Source organism: Pseudopipra pipra, chromosome 1 (assembly GCF_036250125.1).
Source record: "Pseudopipra pipra isolate bDixPip1 chromosome 1, bDixPip1.hap1, whole genome shotgun sequence".
Taxonomy (NCBI): Eukaryota; Metazoa; Chordata; class Aves; order Passeriformes; family Pipridae; genus Pseudopipra; species Pseudopipra pipra.
Window position 1 is genome coordinate 84,669,796 of NC_087549.1, and position 27,179 is coordinate 84,696,974.

At 38.8% G+C, this 27,179-nt stretch overlaps 1 protein-coding gene across 3 annotated transcripts in view; it reads left to right on the forward strand.

The window, feature by feature from the left end:
- MYLK4 (myosin light chain kinase family member 4) overlaps window positions 1–27,179 on the forward strand; it is an 80,169-nt gene that overhangs the window by 43,691 nt on the left and 9,299 nt on the right. For 2 of the 3 annotated variants that reach the window (XR_010432305.1, XM_064662925.1), the window contains exons 1-11: window positions 3,208–4,155; window positions 15,383–15,449; window positions 15,944–16,493; window positions 17,340–17,359; window positions 20,117–20,222; window positions 21,057–21,150; window positions 22,185–22,294; window positions 22,944–23,085; window positions 25,372–25,442; window positions 26,133–26,261; window positions 26,781–26,933. Coding sequence is in view for 2 of the 3 variants with exons in the window: in XM_064662925.1 (XP_064518995.1) it covers window positions 3,544–4,155; window positions 15,383–15,449; window positions 15,944–16,493; window positions 17,340–17,359; window positions 20,117–20,222; window positions 21,057–21,150; window positions 22,185–22,294; window positions 22,944–23,085; window positions 25,372–25,442; window positions 26,133–26,261; window positions 26,781–26,933 (2,054 nt within the window). In the remaining variant the exon portion in view is untranslated. Of the gene's footprint in view, window positions 1–3,207; window positions 4,156–15,382; window positions 15,450–15,943; window positions 16,494–17,339; window positions 17,360–20,116; window positions 20,223–21,056; window positions 21,151–22,184; window positions 22,295–22,943; window positions 23,086–25,371; window positions 25,443–26,132; window positions 26,262–26,780; window positions 26,934–27,179 lie in introns of those variants that run through there. The other variant, XM_064662939.1, reaches the window with a different exon arrangement.

Here is a 27,179-nt window from a genome sequence, read left to right on the forward strand (position 1 = left end):
TAAAAGCCACTCAAAAGAATTCATCATCAATGGAGCCGCAGTTGTATAAAAGAAATAAAACTGTATGGCAGATTATCAAACACCACACGTTTTATCAGTTGATTAGCAGGTGTTTGTGGAAAAATTCCCAGAGTTTAGAGTCAGCCTCTAGGCTGATATTGTCACTGCCATGGTGTAGCGGCCTAGTGTTAATATTCTGAATTGTAATATTAGGCAGCGTTTGGCATATGGGGAATCGTGTCATCTTTAAAGCTAGTGAAATTGCTTTCTCTCTAAAGTATTTTAGTTGGTTGTGTTTCTTTGTTTTCAGTTCATGAAAGGTAGCCATTGCTGCAACTCACACCATTAACTTCCAACACACTTTTTAGCAGTTTTGGTGCTGTGCAAATCCATTGACCAGTCATCATTAAAATTTGTGAGATGAAAATAAGAAAGCTGTTATATCAGCTTTGTGCCTTTATGACAGGTACAGTTGCTAAGAGGTTATTTTAGTGACTAGGAAAAGTGCATTCAGGTATTTGGTTATTATAAATGGCTCAAATTATTTACATATAATATTTTTGAATTTAGTAAAGTAGCTGTAATGAGTCATCACCCTAAAAAAGAAATGTTCAAATACTTTAAATGACACTATTTTTTACAGAACACTTTCCCTTATCAATTAATTCTCACTGAACTCCTCAAAAGTATCTAAATATGTAAGGTTATTTCCACTTTACAAAGCAAGAGGCAGGGATCACAGATTCCAGTTATGAAGAAGTTACTGGCAAGAGCTTTCTGAGCCTAGAAAGCAAGCCGATGTTAGTTTTTTTCTTTTATTCCTATTTCTAGCCCCTACACAGCAGTTCTCTCTTCCACTTCAGATTCAGACAGAACTGCTAACATGTACTGATGAGTTTTTAATGAAGCATTTTTATACTGTGCTTTCTACGTTTTCAGTGTCTGGCATTTTTGTATGTCATGGTATAATATTAAATCAATAGGACTTTACCGATGATACTTGATAATAGGATCTTACCTCACGGAGCTTAAAATTTTTATTAGTGTTTATAGTACTGGTTTGAGGTATTTCACATAACATTTCCCTGGGTAACTGTTAGGAGAGATTTAAATGTTTAACATATGTGGCTATGCACACTAGTATAACACATGATTTTACCATTGCTATCTGTATGTGCTTTTCTTTTTTCTTTTAATAAGTTCTTGCTTTCACAAAATGTTCCTTTTGGAGAGAATTCTTGTGACTGACAGGCTTTGCCTAGGAAATCCCCCAGAGCAGGAGTCCTAGATGAGTGGGTGGCAAGGTCTAATAAACCTTTCACCTTTTTTTTTGTGCAGGGGGGGCAGAGGACAGGTGAAAGTTCACCATGAACTCCTGCAGGGATGTTTCATCCAAGCTAAATGGCTCTTCCAACCTGGCCATTTTACAGACATGAGAACACCTCTTCTGGACATTTGTGTCCAACAGGGGCTTCTGCAGATACAAAACTATTAGGAGGGTTTAATTCATGTTTCTGACAGAGATAAACAGAAGAAGCCAAAAGAGTTCAAGCATAACTACTCTGCTGGAACTGATGTGCTATTCTTTGCTTTGGTATTACTTTGTCTTTTTTTAAATGCTGTCCTGTATATTATTCTTTCCATGAAATAGGGATCTCTAAACTCCTTGTCTTTTTGTTTGTTTATTTGTTTGCTTGTTTTGTATCCCGTTTCCTATTTTAAAATAATTGAACCTTAATCTGCTCAGTGAATATGCTGTGCACAATAACACATGATGGTCACCTCTTGGTAATGTCTGTTATGTAAAGAGATTTCGATCCATGTTTTAGGGTCATGCATGAACACAGTTCACCTTTCATTTGCAGTAACATGCTGATCTCATAAGGTGACAAATGTACTGATGAACTTTTTTCCTTTATTAACCTGCAGTAACCAGAGAACAAGCTCCTGAATTAGCTTATCCTTGTCAACACTGACTACATGTTGAGTCATAAATGATTGTGGGAGAATGCCTTTGGAAGCTTTTGAAAACCTCAGCTATGATTGTTTGTAAAAGACATGTTTGGCACCTAGAATTAAGAGAAGACCATGCAATTTTGAAAAGCTATTTAGTGTTTTAGATATTCAGAACTCACTATGTGCCTTACCTAATTATCTCTCAGGCTCCCCATTTAAAGGATGGAGAAACTGAGACTGGCAAAAGAAATAGTTGACTGGGATCACAAAAGAAGCTCTTGATCCTTTGAACAGAGCAGCAGTCTGGATGTTTTTCAACCAAAACATGGCTTTATGTGTTTATTTCTATAAGAGGTATGGCACAAGTGCAGACTGACCTATGTGTGGTCAATCTGTGACTGTCATTTGTCCAAGTTAGCCTTTTCTTTGTATTTCAGAGGCAGCCTGTCTCCATCAAGCTGATCCATACTGATTTGCTTTTTGCTCATGTGGAGTATAGTTGACTTAAGATGAGAAGTAGTTCTGGTTTTATTCTTTCCTTTTAATTCTGTTTTTATTTTTCTAACCAAGATGAGAGGTGTTCAGCAATTCAGACCTACACTTAAATAAACTGTTTAAGTCAGACCTACATTTAAATAAACTGTCTGAGTTATGAATACTAATCACTGGTTTTGAGACCTTTACTGTCAGGCAAACAAAGAAAAGAGCTGAGTCTCTATCAAATGTTCTATTTTGGTATTATATGACCTCATGATAGTGAGACATAAAAGCCTCTTCATTTGTGGCAAATTAGCACAGTCTTGATAAATACACAGAAGTACACAAAGATACTGGCTATGAAGTTAATTGCTTGTGTATAGCTGGCTATGTGGTAGCTGAGACATAGGATAGATAAAAAGGCTCTGAATTTTTTTTCAAATATTTGCATTCCAGTGTCTCCTTCTTATTTTACTTTCTTTCTTGTATTTGTTTTTTAACCACTCTATTGACTTCCTGCCTGGCATAACAGGCTTTTCATGGAATAGAAGTTTTCATCTGAAAAGTTTACCTTGAAATATAGCAATTTCAAGCAGCCACATTTGAGTTCCCTGTAAGGACCCTTATTCTCTTCAGAGCAGGGATCACATTACATACTAGGCTTTTGAAAAGCAACAACACCACTGCCAAAGTGTTCCTACCCTTAAAGACTTCTCACGTATCGTGTAGCCTTTTTGCTGTCAAATGCCATTCGAGTGCAAATAGTTCAGTCCCTGCTAGGGCTAAAGTCACTGAACCGAGTCAATTTAGGATATGCATCTCCATATTCACATCATTTGGAAAGAGATAGAGATATATATATATGTAAAAAAAAGAATAGACGAAAGACATTTTTCTTCCTAAATAATTTGGGTTTCTCTTCCCTCTGTTTTAGTCAAATATATGAGAGTAGTTTATAAATTAGTTGAGCTGGAGTTACCAAACTTGGCTGTATATCTGAGCAGCCTGGATGGGAAGCCTTTGCAACTGACAAGCAGCTGATCATCAGGGCGTTTCCTTCCCATACCCAAACCAGCAAGGCAGACCTCTTCTACGTCTGTGGTCAACAACATGGCCAAAATATTTGATCCAAACACTTTGCAAAACCAAGGGCCTGATACTGGAATGGAACCTCCTCAAATTCTTCGTGTTGAAAGCGGTGATGTCAGCACATCTGAAAGTTTTAACATCATGGATATGAAGTTTTCCTTACTTGAACAGAAAATTGATAAGCTGTTGACTCTGCAAGAGAATGTTCTTAAGAAGCTTAACAGTGTTTCTCAAGAAATATGTTGCATTGAAAAAGACATTGAGATGGTAAAGGTGGAAACATCAGAACCTGGATCAAGGATGGAAAGAAACAAAAAACTGAGAAGTAACGAAATGAAGAGACTTTGCCTTAAAATGAAAAAATCTCTTTGTGATATAAACAAGAATGCAGAGCAGCAGGTTAAAAGACTAGATGGACTTGAACAAAGTGTTTCTGGACTACAGAAACTTGTAGGGCCTCTGGTTGAGAAGGTGAAAACATTAATAATTCATAATTCAAGCGTAAAACACCATGTTCCAAAACGTAAAATTTGCAGGGTAGGTGATTATAGAAAAGGAGTTGGAAATCCCTTTAGGATGCACATTTTCTCGGAGACAACAGCTGGTGACCTGCTCAAGAAGAAAAATGAAAAGGTGAGCCCGGGTTTGTGTTTCATCTTGTCAAGGATCATTGCAAGCTACGGATATGTTCTGCTATATATTCAGCTTTTTCATTTTGTTGGCATTTAAGAGACAACCACCAATATACTCTAAAAGAGAGAAGTATAGGAACAAACTGTGCAAGTTTCAGTGGAAAAGATATAGAAAACCTACTTATTTACACAGACCTTCATTTTTTTCTAATTATTTCTTTGCAGTTGTAAAACCTAACTAGGAGTCACTGACATGGGTGACAAAGATTGACACAGACTTCAGGAGTCTTGGGTTCTGGCCATGCATTTTACTATGATCTTCTCTGGATTTATAATTATCTGGGGGAATCAAGTTGCAGCAGTAATATTATGTGTTCTGGGGTCTAGAGATTAGTGAAACTGGTAAAAATCCTCCTTGGGTCAGGAAATGTACATATGTTTGTCCTTTATTTCAAAGAACATCTTAAGTGTGCTGTTCCAATCTGGTATTTCTGCTGACATTGGTGAGGACTAGGAGACTTCTAAACTGGGATCTGAGGTAGGGTTACTGTAACTGGAGCTGCAGCTTGTGTAAACTTCCCTGGGTAAAAAATGCCTGCGTCGCCGTAATGGGAGTTTCATCATGTTCTTTACAGTTCAGATTAAAACCACCAAAAATCTCTTGAAAGTCTCCATTGACTATAATATGCTCTTGTAAGGTAGTTTGAGTATTCTTTGTTTGGTAAAGAAAATTAAGGAATTCCTTGTGAACAGAGTATGTCGGTATTTAATTAACCTACAGTGAACAAAAAGGTTGCCCTTCATGTTTTGTTCTGTTTTGCCTTACTTTTTTTCTCTCAAAAAAGTCACATTCAGGTCACATTGGTTCATTTAAAGAATGGTTCTTGAGATTGTTTTTCTAAAAGCAAAGAAGCATTTGAGCCATCAAAGGAAACTATAATAATAGCAGTCAGTACTGAGTAGCAGCATAGAAGCATCTTATAAAGCTCTGTCAACTGAACTGGGTGATCTACCACTATGTAAGGATATAAATTGTGCATCCCTGTTTCCTGAATTTGATTATCTGAAGGGAAAAATTGCTTCCTTGCCCAAGAAGATTGACAACAAAAATGGTCATTACAGGCCCTTCTTGAATATCAGGCTGGACTGGTTTCAACAAAGAAGTTTCAAAAAAAAGAGAGGTTTTCTTGTTTTGTACCATTACTTTGATTAGAAAAGATTACTTATTTTGATGATCTGAGTTTAGGACTTCTTTTACTTTTCAAAGCATCAATGAAAACATCTGTTTTAAAAGCCCTATCAGAGTGAGACCCACAGGTCACCTCTGTAATGCGGCTGTCAATGCAGTTTGTGGTAGAGCTCTACATATCTTGGTGAAATTACATATTCATCTAAACTACTTATAAATGTAAACTGAAACAGGCCTGGCATGTTAATGAACTGGCAGCTCCTGGAGACCAGAGTAGATGTGAAGCTCTCTGTACTAGAAATGCAGGGTCAGGGGAAAGGAGGGGATCTTGCAGGCTTTACTGGTGAGTTTGTGGGAGCCGATGGGTGTAGCGGAAGAGGCACATCAAAGGAGGAGGTTGTGCTTCTGGCAGACCAGAGGGGAGCCAGGATGGCAGAGGTTCAGGTGCCCCATGGAGAGTTCACAGCTATAAAAGGCACGGAAGTAGAGGCAAGGGGGGCTTGAACATGACAGAAACAGAGGCTACTCACAAGGACCCGAAAAGGACAGGAGCAAGTGGAGTCACTGTCTTTTTCCAACAGCAGCTACATTTGTAATCCCCTCACTGATTCATTTTATTTAGGCAAACTCTCAGCGATGTTGAGTGGACTTGGTAGGAACTTGTCTCACATGTGCTTAGGAAGGGCGGCACAAGCACGTCTGGAAGCACGCTGGTGATATTATTACATTGTTTATATTTTGTTTGTTTTATGAGATAGCATACATATGTTTGCTTGTCATTACCTACTCTGTTCATTTGATTTATTAGAAAAGGGCCATCATAAAATTATCAAGCTATCCCATGAAGAACAGCTGGCTTTAGTAAACACTTAGTCATCTTGGGTTTAAGTAAAAACAGACTTGAAGTCATCCCTGCGTTAAGAGTAATGGAACCATGGTATGATATCCTTCAGCAGAGATTGCTGAGCTTGGTTGTCGGCTTAGTAGGAGAAAGTGTGTGCCAGCATTCAGGGCAAACAGACTGTCCTCTGGGTGAGGGGATAGGAACAGCATCCCTGAGCAAGTTAGTCAAAAGACTGGTCCATGAGATGCTGTGAAGCTGGTTGCTTGTGCCTCTTCTTGACACGAACTGGATTTACAAGTGATGTTTTATATAGTTGTGATTAAAGTAAAAAGAAAAGCAAAAGAATAGAGAAATAGGGGGTCTCACTCCTGCAGAGTTTTACACCTGAAAGGTACCACTGATACTTGGTGACATAGCAATTTACCTGATTGTGCAGATATCAATCTTTATTTCTCACAATCTCCACTCCTGACTAATCCCCACCTAATGACAATTGAGAATAATGCTGGCCCTGCAGAAGTGCAAGCTTCCAGGCAGTAAGAACAACATCTCTTGTATCCTCGGTGGACTTTGTATGGCAACATGAGCAACTCTTCAATCATTTTAGACATATACAGAATTCTGTTCCTGTGCAGCCATCAACAAGGCAATACATTCACTACAGTTAATTCAGAAGGACAGTACCCACTTCTATGCACTGTGGGAGATGGTCAGATGTTTTGGATGATGTGCCTGTTTGTCATCCACCCTGCCCCACTATGAGCAAATGCCATCTCTTAGTTCTAATAGCTGAACTGTCTGTCAAATATTTGTTTTTCCCCAGCCTGGTTCTGCAAAATAATCCAGTCATTCTTATGAATGAATTACTAGTAGGTAGTGCAATAGCTGGCCACGGGTACAACTGGATAAGGCAATGAATTGTGTTTACATACTGCTTAATCTCCTGCCTTTCCATTCTTCCTTCTCTAGAAAGGTGCTGCACTTTGCTTAATGTAGTATTGTTTTCTAATTTTTTCTAGCTCTCTCTTTTTACAGAACCGGATTAAATAGAGAGCTTTGGAAGAGGCATAACAACGGGGAGGGAAAAGGGAGAATGAGAGGTAAAGAAGGGGTGATAAGCAGCTGGGATGTGTAATCTCTTTTCTGGCTTCAGCAGCAACTGAAACAGTTTCCTCATCACAAGCTCCACAGGCACATTTTGTGTTCTTGCAAAATACAGGGTTTACTCTCTTCTGAAGCAAATTTCTGCTTTCCTGCCTTTTACTGCCATCCTGAAATACCTCCACTGCCTCATACAGGAGTTTAGTTTATTTCTGGTTTGGGTTGGAGTTATAATATTGTGTAGCCTGGAGACACTTCATGCTTTGTCGATGCTGCCAAATGTCTCCCAGCTGTTTTCCACTGAGTGCAGCATGACCCTAACACCACATGGCTGAGAGTAGTAGCATGTATTACTTGTCGTTTTAAGTTATTTTGTTACTATTACCACCCAGGGAAATCAGCAGTTCTACAATAAGGGTCTTTAAAAGTCTTGAGGTTTTCCTCAAATTCACCTTTTTAAGTAGTCTGTGATAATCCTGTTTCAAAATGATTCTTTAACTCCATTTTCAGTCCTATTTCTCCTATTTATAAAGAAATAGGGTAAAATAATACTTCATTTATTTCCTCCAAATTAAACAGTTCAGAGATTCTGTACTATTAAACTGCAAATACTCACCTGGAGAGTCAGAAAGTCCATTTTGTTGCCATCATAAAACAGTGTTGAACTTCCTGCAGTTGCCTGCAGGTGTCTGTAACTTTGGTTTCCTGACATTTCTACTGGCTTTGCTGTAGGACTAACAACTATTAGCAGTTTGGGGCTGTTTTCCACGCTAAAGACACTTCACCAGTGGGAGCTGTGTTTTCTGCTTGAACCCTCCTGTCTCTCCACTGCAATTGCAGCTCATGGGCTGCTTTAGTAGGAGCTCACAATGAAACTGCTGTTTGCCACATGTGTTTTAAGATCCATTCAGCCTCAGACTATAACAGTTCTTCTGATTCCTTCATTTTGCCTACAAATACTAACAGGTCCCTTATGCATTATTTAAATTCTCTTCAGATTGGCCATGTTCTGTGTATTTTTCATCTTCCTGCCAAATAGGCAGGAATTGTTTCTTTTTTTTATTTTTTTTTATTTTTTTTTTTAGCATCTGTTTGCCAGAGTTTCTGCTGTATTTGGTGGTTTTAGGGGTAGAGGCTTTCTGCAGAATCTCAGCTGATAGTTGTCTTTTGCTTGGGCAATGCAGCTGGTCAGCACTGTCAGGTGCCATTATACTCCAGAATGCTCTTCTTCCCCTCAGGACTGATGCTTTACCTAAATATGTTCTTGGTAGAAGTATTTCAGGTTTTGGGTGATCTATAATACATTAGAGTTATAATTCTTCCTCTGAATGTCTATAAAACTGGTGTGTTTTCTCAGGACAATGTTTTCATCTTGTTTTGCCCCATTCTCTCCCTTACTGACAACCCTAAGAGTCTTTTCACGCCCTTCCAATTCAGAATAGTGTTTAATTTTGTTTTCATTTATCTTCAGAACTTGCTGTGTGCTGTACAATATCCCATGCATAGGATCGTGCCCTGGGCACTGTTGTTGTGGTTTTGCTCTCTCTACAAATCTGAGGAATGTGTGAAATCAAAGCAGGTACAGCTGATTTCTAAATACCTGCGTGCCACATCAGATGTCTTGTGGGCATGACGTTAATGCCTATGTGTTAGAGTGACCATTTTAGGAATCTAATACAACTCCTTTGCAAAACTCGGGAGACCTCATGATGAAGATCAAGAGCTGGTAAGTGCAGGAAAGCAATGCAAGACAGGTCATCAGAGGTTAGTCTTGTAAAAGCAGAAAGTTCCTCAAAGAGGTGAGAGAGAGGTAGAAAGGATTTGCTCAGGGAATAAGTATTTGTCCACTGCAGTCATCTAAGATTCACCTTTTGTAATCAGATGTCCTAGCTATCTAGGCAGTTTTCTGGTGATGACTCCTCTCAGCCCCAATCAGAAATAGTAGGGGTACCATGCTTGACTACTTTCTCTGGTAGGAGAGCTGGGTTGCAATTAAATGTGGAGTCTCCACCACACTGACTTTTAATGACAACAGTGGCTGCTCTGAAACACAACTAATTTTGTGCCATCCTAGCAGCACCCTGGGTTTTGCATACATGTGCAGCAGTGAGGATGAGTGGTGATGGGTGGCTAGGCAGCAGCCCCAAGAGAGCCTGGAAAGAGTCCCACCACATTCCATTCGCTGAGTTCTACATGGTGAGAAACCATAGTTTGCAGAACTGTATTATGGCAAGATATCCTGGTTTTGTGTAAGGTCTAATCACCATTCATTTATCAAAATGAAGGAGAAGATCTGTCTATAAAGGGGAAATAAAAAAATCCCAGGTCTTTCCCCTCCACCCAAACCCCCTTCCCGTTAAATGAAGTGCATTAATAGGAAACCTGCGTTTCTGGAGTACAATTATAAGTGAGTCATCAAAGCTCTAGGGGATAATTTCTTAAGTTCATAACCCTTTGGATGGAAATCTCCCAACTATGATTCCTCCAAAACAGATTAGGAAGGGCAGTTCAAAAAGTCTGAAGATATTTGCCATTCATGTCATTGCAAGCTTAGTTCAGCTAAGTTAGTAAAGCTGAGAAACATCCTCTTTATGGTGGGAATACTTAACTGATATTGTAGCAAAAAAAAATTACTGGAATAGTTTGACAAATGGGTGGCTTATGCCCACAGTTAAAAAGATCTGCCAATGATTTGTTTTTCAAGATGGATTTTTTTGCTCCTTTCTTACACTGTGAGAATAGTGGAACCCACTTTGGAAGATGACCCATTTAATAGTAATGGAGAAAAGGTGAAGAACAGCACCTGGAAAATTTTGGGGTTATGGCACAGGTGCATATGAGGCACACATGCTCCCTATCAGTCATCACACAGGTATGGACATTGAGCAGTATAGAGAAGGGAGAGATGTTTGGCTGTCCAATGTGTTGGTAAGACAAGCAGCTGAATTCTTCACTGGTTGTGCTTGCCTGACATTGCCTCTGCTTTGTTCAGATGAGAAATCCAAAAATGATATTAATCGGTTGATTTGATTTCCCAAATGCAGGGATAGAATGTGTCAAAGCCAGGTAATGCTGAATGCTCTGGTCTTAGTGGGTGTATTGGTAGCCTCAGATTTGTTGGTGGTTATTATAGGCCTTTGTGTATTCCAGAGACATTGCAATTATACCAGTCAATTGGAGTTAAAAATCTACCTCCAAAGCTCTTCTTGTGCTTAATACTGCCTCTGTTAAATGACAGTGGCTAGACCTCAAGGCAAAAGTAAAGATGTTTAGAATCTAACTGTTACTGTTAGTGCAATATATTGCATCTTCATTGAGGCCATGGGCTCTATCAGGAGACTGGTTGCATGAAAGCCTTTTCTACTCTTCAGTGTAAGATCCCCTGTTTTGAAAAGAATGGCTTGTCAGGAGGAAGCATCTGTTTGAAACAGGATAGGCATTGCTTCTCCAGCACAGCAGCTGGGAAGTCAGCAAACTGAAGTAGGGAATGGACAAGGCTTTGGTTTCACTGATCCGCAGCTTCTCCCCTAGGATGGTGTTGTTCTGAGGGATTTTTCACAAGCAGACGTTGTTATCTCATTACCAATGTATTTGTAAGGCAGCAGGTCTCACAGAAATTCTCTTGTATTTCCTATTGGGAGAATCATGATTCTCGTGGCTCAGAGCTTATTTTTTGTGTGTGATTAGAGTATATTTGTGGTTTGAGTTTGGTTTTTACAGAAGAATGCTTTATTTATCTACTTCAAGGAGCTCTATAAAAATCATGGAACAGTCAAAACCTTTGCCCGAAGGTGCCAGCAGTTGTTGTAGTGTAGCAAAAAAAATAATGACATGGAAATGGATGTACTGCCTGCCAGTAAAAGCAGAATTCCCATGTGTACGCTTTGTAGCATTTATAAGTTTGTATCAGAAATACTTTCACTGAATATTTTACATTGCTGGGGGGAAAAGGAATGTGTATTGAAGGGGAACAGAAAAGGGCAGGAGGGGATGAATTCCAGCTTTGAGAGATAGCACAGGAAGCATCACCGTGCATGTGGTTGCCCCAAGGTCTCTGTGGAATGTGATGAATTCTCCTGTGTACTGATGAGGAGATGCTGGGAGCATTCACAGCACAGTGCTCAGGTGGCAAAGCCCATGGCTGACTTGTGGCTGTTAGGGAAATTCATTAATTACAAATCTCAAGGAACTTAATCATGACTTAATCATTTTGATAATGGTGATTGGACCTTACACGACACCAGGATATCTTGCCATAATACAGTTCTGCAAACAGTCAAGAATATGAGAAAGCGACACTGAGTTAAAATGTGGGTTAGGCATATGCAAAGATTTGTGACAGGTGGAAGTTGAGAATAATGTCTTGATATAAAATGAAATCACAGAATCAACTAGGTTGGAAAAGACCTCTGAGATCATCAAGTCCAACCTTTGACCAAACACCACGTTGTCAACTAGGCCATGACACTAAGTGCTACATCCAATCTCTTCCTAAACACCTCCAGGGACAGCACCTCCACCACCTCCCTGGGCAGCCCATTCCATTGCCCAGTCACTCTCTCTGTAAAGAACTTCTTCCTAATGTCTAACCTAAACCTCCCCTGGCACAGCTTAAGGCTGTGCCATCTTGTTCTACAGCTGGTTGCCTGGGAGAAGAGACCAACCCACACCTGACTACAACCTCCTTTCAGGTAGTTGTAGAGAGTGATAGGGTCTCCCATCTCTCCTCTTCTCCAGGCTAAACAACCCATGCTTCCTTAGTGTGACGGGGTGATAAAGGATGGGTGATAAAGGATGTCTAACTAAATGGTTGAGACTGCTTCATGAGGCCATTCATTACAAAAATTTTTGCAGTAGGAAAAAAAAAAGAATCAAAGAGTTTTATTAGGTGAATAAAAAAATTTGAAAGTTAGCTAAAAAAACATTCCAAGGGTAGGACTGCTGCAGTATAAAGAAGGAATTTAACTATGTAGAGCTCATTAAAAAGGAGTCAGATGTCTACAAAAGACATTAATTTCTTGCTGGATTTGAAATTTCTGTTAGAATATATTATATTTGTGTATATAATTGCTTATGGCTTAATTTCTGCAGGTTTCTAAAGTCAATTTAAATAATTTCCAAAAGGGATTTTTTTCCATTGGTCTACACTGAAGTTTCAGCTTCTGGGCTATCTCACATTATTCTATATCATCACCTGGGCTTTTATTCTATCTCTATTACTTAGAGTCTAGCAATACTTTGTATGAAAGACTATGTTTAATCCTGGAAAATGTATTTTTGAAGATGCAGTAACAAATTGCGTGGATACAGACACATTTTTGCTTTGGTATACATTACAAGGTCACAATGCAGGCTTTTATATTTAACCTTTTGTGAAATGAAAATGAAAAATTAATTGAAAGCTTTTGGCTTGTGTGAATAGGAAAAATGACTGCACTGCCATTAACCCAATTGTGCCTATTCAAGTCCTTAAGAAAGGAGAAAAAATAACATGGAGGCCTAATTTCCACTAAGGATTATTAATTCCTTTAATTTTAGAAAATACAGACTGGAAATAGTCACATGTCACCAAAGTGCAGGAAGAATAATACATCAATAAATAAAATATTATTAGAGATAAAGTTAAAACGATCCTTAAGAAAGCACTGCTGAGGGAAGATGAGTAGTACGAAGTGTACTCAGGTGGGGTAGATGCAATTAACAAACCACATGATCTTTCACCTGAGATTTTCAGAAGAGTGTCAAAGCTTTTGGGACCAATGGGCTCTCAGAGCAGCTACCTGGGATCGGACTTCACACATGTCCCTGAAAAACTACAAGGAGAACTACAAGGAGGTCTTTGTACCTCCTGTGGCTGGGATGGGAAGGATACGTTGACTTCTGTCAGCTCCAGAGAACCCAGTGAACCCCTACCCCTACAGGGGAGAAATAATGAGCAAAATTTCTTGGGTTTATTGCCAGGTCAAGATTTGACAAGTTGAAGTCACATGTTACTGCAAATAGCTAAACATGTAGAAGACTTGGATGTTCATGTTTAAATTATTCATGTGTCTACAGATATCTAGTCCTTATATTTGTATTTCTTATCCTAGTGCACTATTGCCCCTGCATTTATTGCACATTGATTCTGAAGAATACCAGTAAATGTTTCATTTGTATTCTTTTTTTCCCCCCATCATTTAAATTAGTATGAGCTCCTCGTCTGCTGTTAAAATGTAAGAGATCAGAAATGGTGCTTGAATAAACATTATAGTATTTCATGTAATGCCCTGGCAGTCTCAGGTATTCAGCACCATCCAGTGTTCCTTCTACTTGACAGATTTTCAAAAACTGGCTTCTGTATTTCACACCTGCAAACTACAGCAAAATTTAGTAGGAAGCTCTGTGTGTCTGCAATTAATTCTGAATGCAGAAGTGAAATCTGGCCCTATGCATCAAAGGGCTTGGAGGCCATTTCTCTGATTATTTGCTCAGCTGACTGTGTTTGATCAGAGCTGATGTCCTCAGTGGTCTGGTGAGATTGATATACTTACAGAAATCTGAGTGCATTACTAATTGCAGTCACATTGCAGAATAAATAAGTCTGAGTTTTCCCCCCCCCCTTTTTTTTTGGTGCCTTTCACCATTAAAATAGCAAAATGAGCGTTGGTTGATTCCCTGTGATCCATCTGGAATAATTACATTTACATTTAAGTTCTGTGGGAACAAGGCTCTGATTTATATTTCAAGAGTACTTACCTAGTTGTATTGAGGCCTTTTTCATTTTGTGGCCTGCAACCTCCTGGGACCAACTGCATCCCAGATAATTGTCAGTCTCAGATCTTACAGTTTCAGATATTACAGTTTCCTTGTCCCTTGCAGATCAAGATTTTCTGAAAAAGTTTTGTTGAAGTCCTTCATGCAGTTATATCCAGTTTTCCTCAACTCTTTTTTGCTTCTCATGGAATTTCCTTTCCCTTGAACTCTGTTTATAGTGGATACACATTGCTTCGATTTCATGCCTATTTTCTATACAGCCTGATGACATTAAAATAAAAAAAAAAATAAAGCATAAAAAGTGCAGAGGGCTTACCAGAACAAATGTTTAGTAATAGAACTGGTTCATGCCCAGAGTACAATATGACTAAGCTGTGGGACTAATCGTTTGATTAAGACACTCAAAATTTAGTTCCTGACTCTGTATATGTTGTTGGGATACACATAACACTGCTGTAGCTGGCAGTTCCTCTTGAAAATATTTGGAGGTATCTGCATTTTTCACACCTTGTAGATCTATTAATAATAATGTTAGTGCCAGTTTCATAATACTGTGGGAAGAAGAAGGCAGATGAAAAAGGAGCACCAAGCAACAGCAGAGACCATGGTCACCACCCTACTAACAAGTCTGAGAGTGGCAAGTGAAGAAACAGTACACAGCGTAAGAATATGAGTAAATATCCAGAACAGGAATAGGAGTAAATATCCACAAAGGTAACTGAAAGAGCAGAGGTTTTAAGAGGACCTGAATTGGTATGAAGCGCCTCTAGATGTCACTGCAACATTGTAAAGTGTAGGTAAGAGAAGGCTACAAAGCTGAAGTTATGTCTTGTATGCTCCAATTCCTGGTTACTGTCTCAGTCAGCCCATAATAAATTGTTGCATCATTAAAAAAGCCGTTACCAGATGTTGATTAACAGCAAGAAACTTTTTGATATCTATCATTAAGACTGTTACCGAAGATTTTACTAGAATATTAAATATTCCGAGCTTTGGTTTAACCTGGATTTTAACAGCAAAAGCTAGCGCAGGGCAACAGCTCATTTCTAGATTTTTCTTTCTTTTAGTCTCTGAGGTTCAGTCCTGATTTTTTCTGGGCTGTTTTTATGCCAACACTGATGCTGATCACAACTGAGATAATTTCTCTTGCTTTACACTGGTACCAATTCAATCAGCTTGGTAGTGATTATAATAAGGACCGCCATTTATAGGAAATGTGTGAATTACAACACAGAGTATTTGTATTTGACCCAAAAAAATCAGGTTGCAATTTCATGAGGACCAATATCATATGTAAACTGTATACATTGACTAATATGTCAATTGCCTTTTCCACAGGTCATCAAAGAAAAGTTACATTTGAATGAAACAGAAACAAAAGAAAAGAAGCCACCAGATTCAACAGGTTGGACTATTTTTTCTCTGATTGGTTTCTAGTTCCTAAGAAATAGCACAAAACTAGCCATTATGTTCCTGAGCAGCTCCAATGAAGTTGTTTGAGTTACATGTGTGCTCAACAGCATGAGTGAAAATTGTTGAAGCGACATCAATCAACTTTTCACATGCCTGTGCACAGGGTCTCAAACTCAAGCTCAAAGAAGTGCTTTGCCTGAGAAGTTCATTAACCTTGACTTGGCTGACAATAATTTTGAGTGACAAAAACATTTTCTAGTGCTGTGTGTCAAAGGAAGCATTTGTGACCCATGACATCTCTGTTTTGAATAAGTAGTCTGCTCTTGCTTAGGAGACACTTGAACTGACCTCGACAGTGGAAGAGAAAAGCAAATGCCCAGTTCCAAATGCAACTAAATTTATGCTAAGTGTGCAGCCCTACTTTAATGTTGTTACTGACTATCAGAAAACCACTGACAGATTCCTTTGTAATCTCTTCACTTACAGAGGGGCCCATCCAGAAGAGCCAGTCCTGCTCTCAAGAAGAAGAAGTTGATAAGCTCAATGAGGAAAATGCCAAGAGGGAAAGTTCTGTTCTGCTTGAAGTGGATCCTCCCAGATTTCATACTGAAGGATCAGAGAAGGAAGAAGAAAGTTTGGCTTTCGAAAGTTATTATGAACAGAGGAGAAACTCTGTTCAGGAAGAACAGAATATAGAAGAATATAGGAGAAATTCAGTTCAGGAAGAACAGAATATAGGAGAATATAGGAGAAACTCTGTTCAGGAGTCATTGGCTCCAGCAGAACAGCAGGAAGAAGATGCTGTTGATGATGCTTGTCAAAGGCTAATTGTGCAAGAGATAGAGAGTGAGCCCCCAACAGATGAGGAGAGGAAGGAGGAACATCAGGTGCTTAGAGATGAACAACAAGAGGAGAGGGAGAACGAAGGGGTGGGAAATGCTGATAAGAGTGAAAAAAGTGTTGAGGAACCACCAGCTCCTTCCCAAAAGGAAGATGAGGCAGAACAAAGCCATGATCAAGAGGCACCAGAGGGAAGGTAAGGCCTGAAGCTTATACTGCACATTCTTAAGAGACCCATGCTTTAGAAAAATGTGTCATTCAAGTTTCAAGTCAAAGTGGCTGGTTAATATAAATATTGTTGAAAATTTAGCCCAGTGCAGAAGTGAAAAAAATATGTTTATCTCTCTGAGTGAAATTATACTCTTAAAACAGACAGTCAAACAATCTACCATACATGGAATTAGCAGTGTGCTTTGGTTGTTTGCTTGGGTAATATTAAGAACATGGGTATTACGTTATGCTATTCTTTATCTCTGAGGAGAATGCTCCCATTTTTCAGTTTATATACTGCAGTGTCTTATAACATATGAGCAAAATAAGGTTAGATTAGACCATTGGGAATTAGGCCATTGCCAACTAGGAATTAACTTACTGCAAAATGTAGTAACTTAAGGGATAATATAACAATGTCAAACTTGAAACTTGGCCCAGACAATTAAACTGATAAATTTATTTACTGTAATTCTTTCTTTGCTACATTGTATGCAGCCCTTCAGGGTTTAAGCTCTCAGGAACCTATATGAACATAGTTGAATTCCAATACTCTCCCCTTGTTTTAAAGGTGAGATTGATAGCCAAATGTTAAGTTTAGAAGATCTCAGGTGAGAATTTGAGTAATTGAGAAATATTTTGCTGACGTGATTAATTTAGGGGCCATTTTTATTTCTCAAAGTGAATATTAAACCACTTTATTTTACACCATGAAACAAAATAACATAATGTTATTTGAATGCAATGTATGTGTAGGCATTTTTCACCTGTGTTTCTAAATTTGCTCTGCTTTAAGTGTATCCTGCACTAATGCCATGTTTTGTCCTTGCAGGTGTAAAAGCTGCGAAAAAGGTACAGGAAATTATAGTTCAATACTGAGCAGACCTGCCAATTTGAGCATAGCAGTAGCAGTAAGCATTGAGTGAATGATGAAGGTCTAATCAAAGATGATAACAAAAAGAGCAGGATAGTTGCAGAAAGCGCTGATGACATATTTAAAACTATAAAAAGCTCCTAAAGGAAGTATCTTAAAGGCAAAACATTTAATTCCATGGGTATTAAGGTGATGAACAGAGAGAGATATCTGTAGAAGAGAATTATTTTGTGATTGTAATCGGTAGGGGAGAAAGATGTGCATGGTAGCTCTGGCAGGAAACAGTTGTTCATGGACCATGTCCTAAGCTGATGAGAAATAACACAGTTCTGCTTGCTTCCATCCTAGAGGGTTCTGTTCTGTCAGAAATTATACACAATTAATTTGCTTCTGCCACAACTACTCCACTAATACTATCCTCTCTCCCTCTTCTTTTAACAAAAGAGCTAAGACTCCGAACTATAAAGTGGAGGGAGAAATTATATCATGCGTGGCAAAATTGGTTGACCTGTGGAAGTGCTGAAAATGTGTGTTAGCAGGGAATCTGCAGTGCTCTGGATGTAGCCTGAAAAACCAGCTTGCTTATATTTGTACCATTGTAGTGTGAAGTGAGAACAACTGTGCCTATAAAGAAATACAGACTTTTGTGTGGAAGCCTGAGTGATGCTGTTGAACAGTCAGATAAATGGTGCTCAGGCACCAAACTCTGAAGCATGCTCACCATGCTGAGGCAGAGATTTCTAATATTAGATCTCTGGCTTGAGAATTTCAGTGCCTATCCCTGTATGTGAAATTGTGGCACATGAGGAGGGGGCCTGAAAGATTTGAAGCTATTTGTGTGTGCATGTGCATGCATAGGACTCAGAATGAATTTCTTTGCTTTGGAAATGGGGGGAAAGTGTGGAAGGGAAACATTTGTTACATGCTTGTGCTAGGTTTGTGTAGCAGGAAACAGGAGATAGTGTACTAAAACTTTAAAATTTATAAACTGTCCTGAGCTCTGGCAAATTGTTAGGGATGGCATTAAGGTTAGAGTGTCTCTGCTGGAACATCTTTGATCTGTAATAGGAGGTCATTCTTGAATAGGGAGAAATCCCCTCTGGTTTTCAGGAAAAGAAAAATAGAAATTCTGTCGCTGGGAACGTCTTGAAGGCAAAAACTTACGTAGTTTTAAAAAGCAGACTGACCTCTTTAAAAGAACATTTCCTTGCCCAAAGTTGGGTAGTGGTTTGGAGCTGAGCTTTTATAAAGACATTTTCTTCTGTCACTTACATTCTGGAGCCCTTGGAATTTGTGTTGTTAGAGTCAAATTCTGCCTTAGGGTAGAGGTTTTCTTGGCATTTTGTGGGTCTTGGTAAGACACAAAGACCCATACTTATGGTTGTGCAATTCAAACTCTGCAGAATCCCAACTAGGTGGCAAACTTCCAGAAGCCCCAGCTTTTCACAATTCCTTGACCATGAACTAACTTCCTGACCATGTAAGTTATTAATACTGTCAAAAAAAAAATCTAGGTACACAGCTGGTGTCCAGGAAAAATGGACATTCACTGTGAATAAGGACAATCTACTGCTACATTAATGACCAAAGTGTTCCTGCCAGCTACATGCTGTCATGGGGTTTTTTGTTTGTGTTTTTGATCCTTTTCACTGGAGTAATGGATGGTTTTAAAATTGCTCAACAAACCTCACACAAAAAGGAGCTGGCATTCCAAACCAGAGAGCTCATGTGGAAACACTGGGGCTGTAGCCCTCCCAAACAGTTGAAGAAGTATTTGTCACCTTGGTCAGCCAAAGGTCACTCTTGGGAATATCAATCAAATGAAAAACAACGTGGGTATGAAATTGAAGTCGCAACAGCCTGCAAAAAGTCCAAATTAGGCATGGAGGGCTGGTCTCCAGCAGGGATTTTGACATTAGGATGGCAGAAAGGTCCAGCATGTGGAGGTCCAGACAATAACACCAGAGACTTGCTGAAACTCCATAGCTGCTGCAGTGTGATGTTGGGAACACATCCCTTCTCTGTGCCCCTCCTTACCTTTTATCTGTCATCCTTTTTTAAGGACAAAAATTCCTCAGAGCACCGTGTGTCAGTTACCACGTGTTCTACCATACCAGATCCGGAGCCATACTGGAAACCCTAAATGCTATCTGCCAGGGTAAAACTTCCCCATGTGCATAAGCTCTAAAAGTGATCTTTAAAGGTGATGACCACACTGCAGAAAAAGACAAGTTGTGTCAATCAGTAGAGAAGAGGATTCTTCACTGTGAATGGCAAAAGCTGGGAAATAGCCTTTCTTAACTGAGTCTGGAGGAGAGTTCCGTTTCTTTTCCTACCCCACTGGAGAGTTACAGTACATGCTCACCTATTAACAGTACCTGAGGAGGAAAAGAATATTTAAAAAAATCAGAGATAGGGGTGAGTTGCTGAGGCCCTTTGTGGGCACGAAGCTACACTGATACAGCCTAGTGGTCCTACTGTTGTGCAGAATATGATAACTTAATAAAGGAGTCCTTGTCTTAGTGTAGCTCCCAAACAACAACCTTTTTTCTGAGCCAGAGTTTCTGAAATAAACCCCTTCTTAAATAACAGGGAAAGACTTATCTATAAAGGTTGCAGTAAGTGTATTCAGTTCTTAAATGAACTTATCTGGGCAAAAAAGGAAATAAAATATGAGACAGACAAGCACTGCATGTGACCACTCATATGCTATCTGTCTGTTTTTATTTTTGTAGATGATATTCCTACTCCACCAGCACCATTTGATCACCGGATTGTCTCAGCCAAAAGGGTGGGGATCAACAATTATTATAATGTCAATGAGGATGAAATTCTGGGAGGGTAAGTCAGACAAAGCAAATTATCTTGGAAAGCAAGGCATAAATTTACAACGAAGCAGCTTGGGAGGTGAATGGAGGCAACATGCCCCACTAGATCCAAAGTCATGGAAGTCTTTATAGAGGGATAAAAAGAGGAGGCTGATTTTAGTGTGAGTGAATTTTGGCTAACTATTTGGCACCAGCAGACTTGGCCTGTGTTTGATATTGTTCTAGGTCAGCAAGATGCCCTCAGGGTTTATGACAGGGCTCCTAAGATGCTGTAATACTTCACCTCACATTACAGCCAGCAGGACATAGAGACATGTTGTAGTCTTCTTTCTCTCAGTGGGTCTCATCCCCGAAAAGACATGCATTTTCAGATAGATTAGCAGGTTAATCTGGCAGGCCATGTAATTCCTTGATCTCTCATGCTGACATTGTTTAGGATAGAGGGATATTGTAATTTTTGATGGCAGCATGCTCTTGGGTAAGGCTTTGATTCTTCATGGAATCACAACCCTCCCATGGAGGAGAATGATGCGATGGAGAGAGGCAGATTGTGCATGAGTCGTTATCCTTAGAGTATGTTGACTGCTCTGGGATTAGTCATTGCATGTTATGAGGTGAGTATAGTGAATCATATAAGTGCGATATACCAGATAGAACATTGTGTGACTTTTGGTGTGCCTAAATAAATAGTAGCAAGTATAATCTACACAACAAAATAGCAACAACAGAGCAATTGAAATGCAATCAAGAAGGGAGAGGATAATTTATGTTGTTTATATTGCAGTTTACATTCAGAGTTGACACCAGTACCACTGGATGATGTTTTTTTCCTCTTCCTTTTCTCTAGAGGGCGATTTGGGCAAGTGCACAAATGTGAAGAGAAAGCAACAGGTCTCAAGCTAGCAGCCAAAATTATAAAAGCAAAAGGTCCAAAACAGAAGGTTGGTAGAGTGTGATATTAGTCTTTTGTTCCCAAAGGGATCCCAACCTGTTCTTCAGCAACACAACAGACCATGACCAAGTGTCTCACGAGCCATGACACTCATAGGACCTGCTGGATTAGCATTGACTCTAGTGCTATTTCCCTTCTCCTTCAAAACTTCTATTAACTCTTTTTTTTTTCTTTCTGCTGTTAATCCTATTAGCATTTTTTTTAATAGTAAAAACATTTGTCAGGCCCAAGACAAAGCATATTGCCTCCAAACGCACGGTAGCCTTTGCTGCAATGACTTGATGTCACTGTGGGGGATGCTGATAACAGGCATGATCTGTGCTCCTGAAATCAACACAAATACAGATGAGAGGAATTAATCTGGCCTGTTTTGCAAACCTCCTGGCCATGTGGCTTGCTTTCTCATATCATGATGCATATCATCCTTTGTGTGACAGCAGTGTCATTAATGGTATTCAGGAGTGGGATTTGTCTCAGCTAACTGAGGTTGCTAAGGTATAGCTGTGGCCAAGCTGATCAGAAAGAATCCCTTTGTAGTCAATGGGGAGAGACTGACACCATCACAGAATGATTCATCCCATCCTAAACTGCATGCCTAAAATAGTTGGGCTGAATGGAGGTACCATTCTCTCTCCTCTGATTACAAAGTTAGGTTTTGAGGACTGTCCTGGACTTTTCTTAGCCTAATTTTGTACACCTACAGCTGTTTGAACCAAGCCATTTTCTGCCTCTCTTTTTTCTTTACATCCCTATGAACCCACCACTTGTCCAAGTGGGCTCTCTTCTTCCTTTTCCACCAAAGAGTTATTACTGAAGCAGTCCCCCACTCAAGCTCTGGGTTCAGTCTAGTAACTCCTATAGCCTTGATATCTACCACTGCAGGAGCAATCAAAGGAAAGCCCCGTGTTTGGTTGCCACAAGCAAATACATGAGGATAATGTACATTTGCTTCAAACTGTGTCCTGTTTCATGTAGCTTTCTTAGAAAAAAGGCATCTGAAGCAATACTTACGACTCTTTACAGGATGAAGTTAAAAACGAAATCAATGTCATGAACCAGCTGAATCACGTGAACCTCATCCAGCTATATGATGCCTTTGAATCTAAAAATGACATTGTACTTGTCATGGAATAGTAAGTGTGTTTTCTTTCCCTTTCTGTCTTTACCACTTTTGCTAGAATTGTCAATTTCCTTCTTGCTTTCTCCTGAAATTAGAAATAGAGCTTCTTACAGGAAAGAACATGTGAAATATGTATTCAAAAACAACAGGGAAAAAAAAGGGAATTTAAAAGAAAAATTTTCCCATCAGCCATTTATGCTTTTCCAGTGATGTGCCACATTACTGGTGCTATAAAGCCACTGCTCCGTTTCAAGAAAGACCTCTGTTATATATCTTCTCTTTGGTTTATAATTTTATTTTGTGTCATCTAAGAAACAAACTTCTCAGAATATCTCCAATTCTGGGAGGCAAATGAAGACATCTTACACCGAAGAGGAGCCAGATGTAGGTGTTGTGCCTAATCCTTATACTCAGTGCCTAAAAGGATAATCCTGATTTTTATGCTGGTTTATAAGGCTAATTAGGCACAAAATAATTACCTTAAATTTAAGAACCCAGATTTGGGAAAATTCAGATCAAGGTACAAGCTTATATTGTAGACCCATCTTACTGCACTTGACTGTCAATGATGAAAATAGTCAGTGGTGTAAATTCTGTATTAATCTAACTGCATGGGATTGGATTTGGACTTGGTCACTGCTTTATTGTCTTTCTCTCCTCAGTGTGGAAGGAGGAGAGTTATTTGACCGAATTATTGATGAAAACTACAATTTGACAGAGATGGATACTATCTCATTCATAAAACAGATCTGCAAGGGAATTCAGTACATGCACCAAATGTACATTCTTCATTTGGATCTCAAGGTAGAGTATTACGATGTATATTTTGTGCAATGACAAATGTGGAAATTCTTATTCTTAATGGTAGACCATATAGCTTAGCAGATTCCCATGGCAGAAACAACAGAGGGCCTTATTCTACTTTCCTTATACCAATGCATATTTACTTTACCACATTGAGATCAGTTAAATTACTACAGGACTAAGTAAATTAGATGAGAATTCTGCTCATTTGTCATCGAGCCTCATAGTGCTTGAATTTTCCACAGGCTGATTTTACAGAAAGCCAGCAGCTGAGTACAAATACCTTACTGTTTTCAATTTTGACGTTTGAATCTCAAGATATTGTGCAAATATTATTTAATTAGCAATTATCCCAATTTTTTACTATGCAGAAATCAAGACATGAGTGAGTGGAACTAAATTCAAGGGTCATTCAGGATCAGCATAAACCCTGCACAAGTTTCTGAAGACTACACTAAACTGCTGTAGTCATGAAAAAATAGCCAGATTAAGGGAAAGTGCATTAAAAAGTACTTGCTAAAATGAAAGAACTAAAAATAGTCAGTGGCTAATGTAACAAATACAGTATGTCTTTGTTGGATTAGTCAATAACTGCCAGTGTAGCTGAAGGCCCAGAGAAAGGTGGCAGATCCTCTACCCTGTACTTAGTTAAATCTTCTGCTTAGTTATATAAACTACTTGACTATATACACAAAAAGTCTCCTCACTTCTTTTCAAAAACAAATCCACCGGTTGCACACCCTTACTCTGTTTGGCTGCAAATGGTTAACTATCACCCCTAAGAAAACTTTTGTTGCTATTTTTCATTAAATTGTATATTTAAGCTGGCTTTCTCCCTTAGCACAAGTTTTTTATTGAATAATAGAATTGTTTCTTACCTCTATTTAGTGCAGGAATAAAATGGGATGATGGCTTTAGTTTTATGACTGTCTATAAACTTCCTAGTGATCCCTGAGCTTTACAACAAAGCAAAAAGAAACATAAAGTGCACAACATGGTTTTCTCTTTGGTGAGATTTTTATTATGGTTGCTGTTCTTGGCTTGTAATGACTGAGTTAATATAGTACATCCTTAATGTTGTTAGCATATATATTGTTGCAGTGGTTAAGCAAATGAGCAGATGCTTGTTGGGACCTGCTTCAGTAGCTGATCAGTGACCAGACTCACTTTTCTCTTTATAAACATCCAGTTACCTAGAAACCTGTCAAACAGAAGTTCACACGGTTCTTTGGGACACATTAATTATGATCTTGGAGATGGCACAGTTTTAATATGAGGTCAAACTGCTGACAAAAAGATACATATACAGTCCAAGAAATTAATCCCAGAGACCTTTTTTCATGTGCTCGCCAGCTACAGCTTCTCCCTTCTGTTTTGCTTGTTCATAGATTGCTGTCAGTAACAAATGAGTTTGGGAAAGAAAGCTTAAAATGGAAAGAAAATAATCTTGACCATAGTCATCCAGGACTTCAGAAACTATGGACATATGGTGTTTAAAAGTCCTAATGTAAAATGAATTAGTAATGGTGACAAAGGTTAACTAATGTTTTAAGTGTTAAGGGCTGTTTTGTTTCAAAGAGGACTCACTGAGCAATAAGACAGAGTAGCTATAAAAGTGCTGGCAATGAATATGAGACTGTATTTTAGGTATTTACGTTTCAAAGACAATTGGCCAAATCCTGTTCTCAGTCCCTTCTGTATGAATTTGCAGTAATTCTTGGAAGTTAAAGGATTCTTGCCAGGAAAGTGAAGAGTAGCATTTGGCCCTGAAGAAATCCAGAGGGATCTAACCTGTGAATCCTATCTTTTGCTAAAATGTCTGAGAAAAGCATAAAGTTGATGTGACTAGCTTAATATATTAATGTTCAATCTGACAGAACATCTGTGAACTCAGAAATGTAAAGCTGTAAGATAAATTTCAAAGCCCAACAAATTCTATTTTTTTTAAATCAGTATCAGCAGTGACACCATTCTGAAACCCCTCTTTGGAAGTCTGCTTTCCCTGTCCCCCTCACCCTAATGTGTTCTTTATCTGAACTGCTGCTTTATGTCAAGTTGAAAAGCCATGGAGAGGAAAAAGCAGTTGCAAAGCACAGAATGCGCAGCTCCAATGGCTGCGTGACAGCAAGAGGGCTACCCATGCAGAGAAATCTGAACAAGGAGGAAAGCAAAAGATGCTTAGAAGATATTTACTCTGCTTTTAGTGTTTTTCTGCCTACAGTTTGCTAAAAGCCCAGTTTTTCATAGTCATTAAAGTGCATTTTTTTCTTTTGTTTCTCTTGGCAGCCTGAGAATATCCTGTGTGTGAACCGAGAGGCAAATCAAATAAAAATTATTGATTTTGGATTGGCAAGAAGGTACATGCATGTGTTTTCACTAATCTTGAATGGATTAGGAAACAATGGAAAAAATATTGCATCTCTACAGTTATGTATTTCATTAATAATGGCCTTCTACTGTTGTTAGGACAAATTAATTTTTTATTTTAACAAGGGATATCTTTTAATATGGAATGTTTGGAGCTGAGTGGAAAACATTTGTTCTGAAGCCTTTTTCAGGTATATGGTTGAAAGAGGGTTGATTCTGACTAAGCAGGCATAAAAGTATCTTGGAACAGCTAAAATGGACAAAACCAGTAGTATGTCTTGTCTAGTCTCTTGTCTGCAATATTAAGAGATTCTTCAAAAGAGAGTGTAACGTACCATCAAGGGCTGTTACAATATATCCCATGCTATATCACTTTCTAGTTTAATTAGGTACCATAACCTCAGTGAAGGATTTACTGGTTAAAAATTTCATGCCTATGATATGGAGAAGTCCCAAAAGGATGGTAAAAGCTGCTCTGAGAAGTCCTTGAAATATGAATTTCTTCCTTTTTATAGCAGTTGCATTTTGCCCTAGTATGATATAAAACTTGCAAACTGTTTTCATTCGATATATGGGTATACTTCTTTTTACTTTGTACCGTTGTCTGTCCTTGTTTTCCTACCGAATTTCCTTCCAGAATTCCTTTAATAAGACCTGTAATTGATGTTCCCATTTCCTAGATATAAACCCAGAGAAAAGCTTCGAGTTAACTTTGGGACTCCAGAATTTCTTGCTCCTGAAGTTGTGAATTATGAGTTTGTCTCTTTTCCTACAGACATGTGGAGTTTAGGAGTCATTGCTTATATGCTGTAAGTAGGATTCAGTATCTGCTTTGTAAGCTGTTTCTAGGTTGAACTGTGTAAGTCACCCAAGTTTGCTGCTATGCTGGCAGATTGAAAAAATCTGAACTCAAGATAGGAAATGTAGACTTCTTTCCAAATTCCATATTGAGCAATCTCTCCTCTTTTCCAATTGCCATGAGCTTTTCTTCTTTGTTTCATTGCATATCCCTCATGAGTGTTTGAGCATCACACTTCCAGAATAATGTAAACTGCTTGGTAAATTCCTGGTGAGTAGTGCAAGAGTGGTCAGAGGTCTGGAAAATATGACCTACCACGAAAGACAGTAATGACTGGTTTATTAGAGAAGAAGGGTAATTATTTAAACATGTAAATAGATGAAAAATGGGAATGATCTGGGGACCTTCTTAGACAATAACATTTTGCAACACAGGCCAGTAGGGACAGAACAATCATAGGTAGCACACTGGAGGTCATGTACAGGAAGGGGAAAGACAGGAGGACTGAACGTATTTCTTTTAACTTCAGCCTCAGTGGATTGTCTCCTTTTTTGGGTGATGATGACAACGAGACCCTCAACAATATCCTGGCCTGTAACTGGGATTTTGAAGAAGAGGAATTTCGAAATGTTTCTGATGAGGCCAAAGATTTCATCTCAAAGCTTCTCATCAAGGAAAAATGGTATATAATCCCTATAACTTTGAAACGTGTGTTCCATGCCATCATGACACAGCTGTGTCATTTGTGCTGCTCCATTGCAGAACTAATATGACTTAAGTTTTTTATGTCCATGGAGAATATTATAATGCCACTTCACTGGTGTTGTTCATTGTATCCATAAAATGCTCTGAAGTTACCTGAATATATTTTTTCTGTGAAACAAAACTTAATTCACGGATTAGCTGCCATCTGGCACAGTGTTCTGAA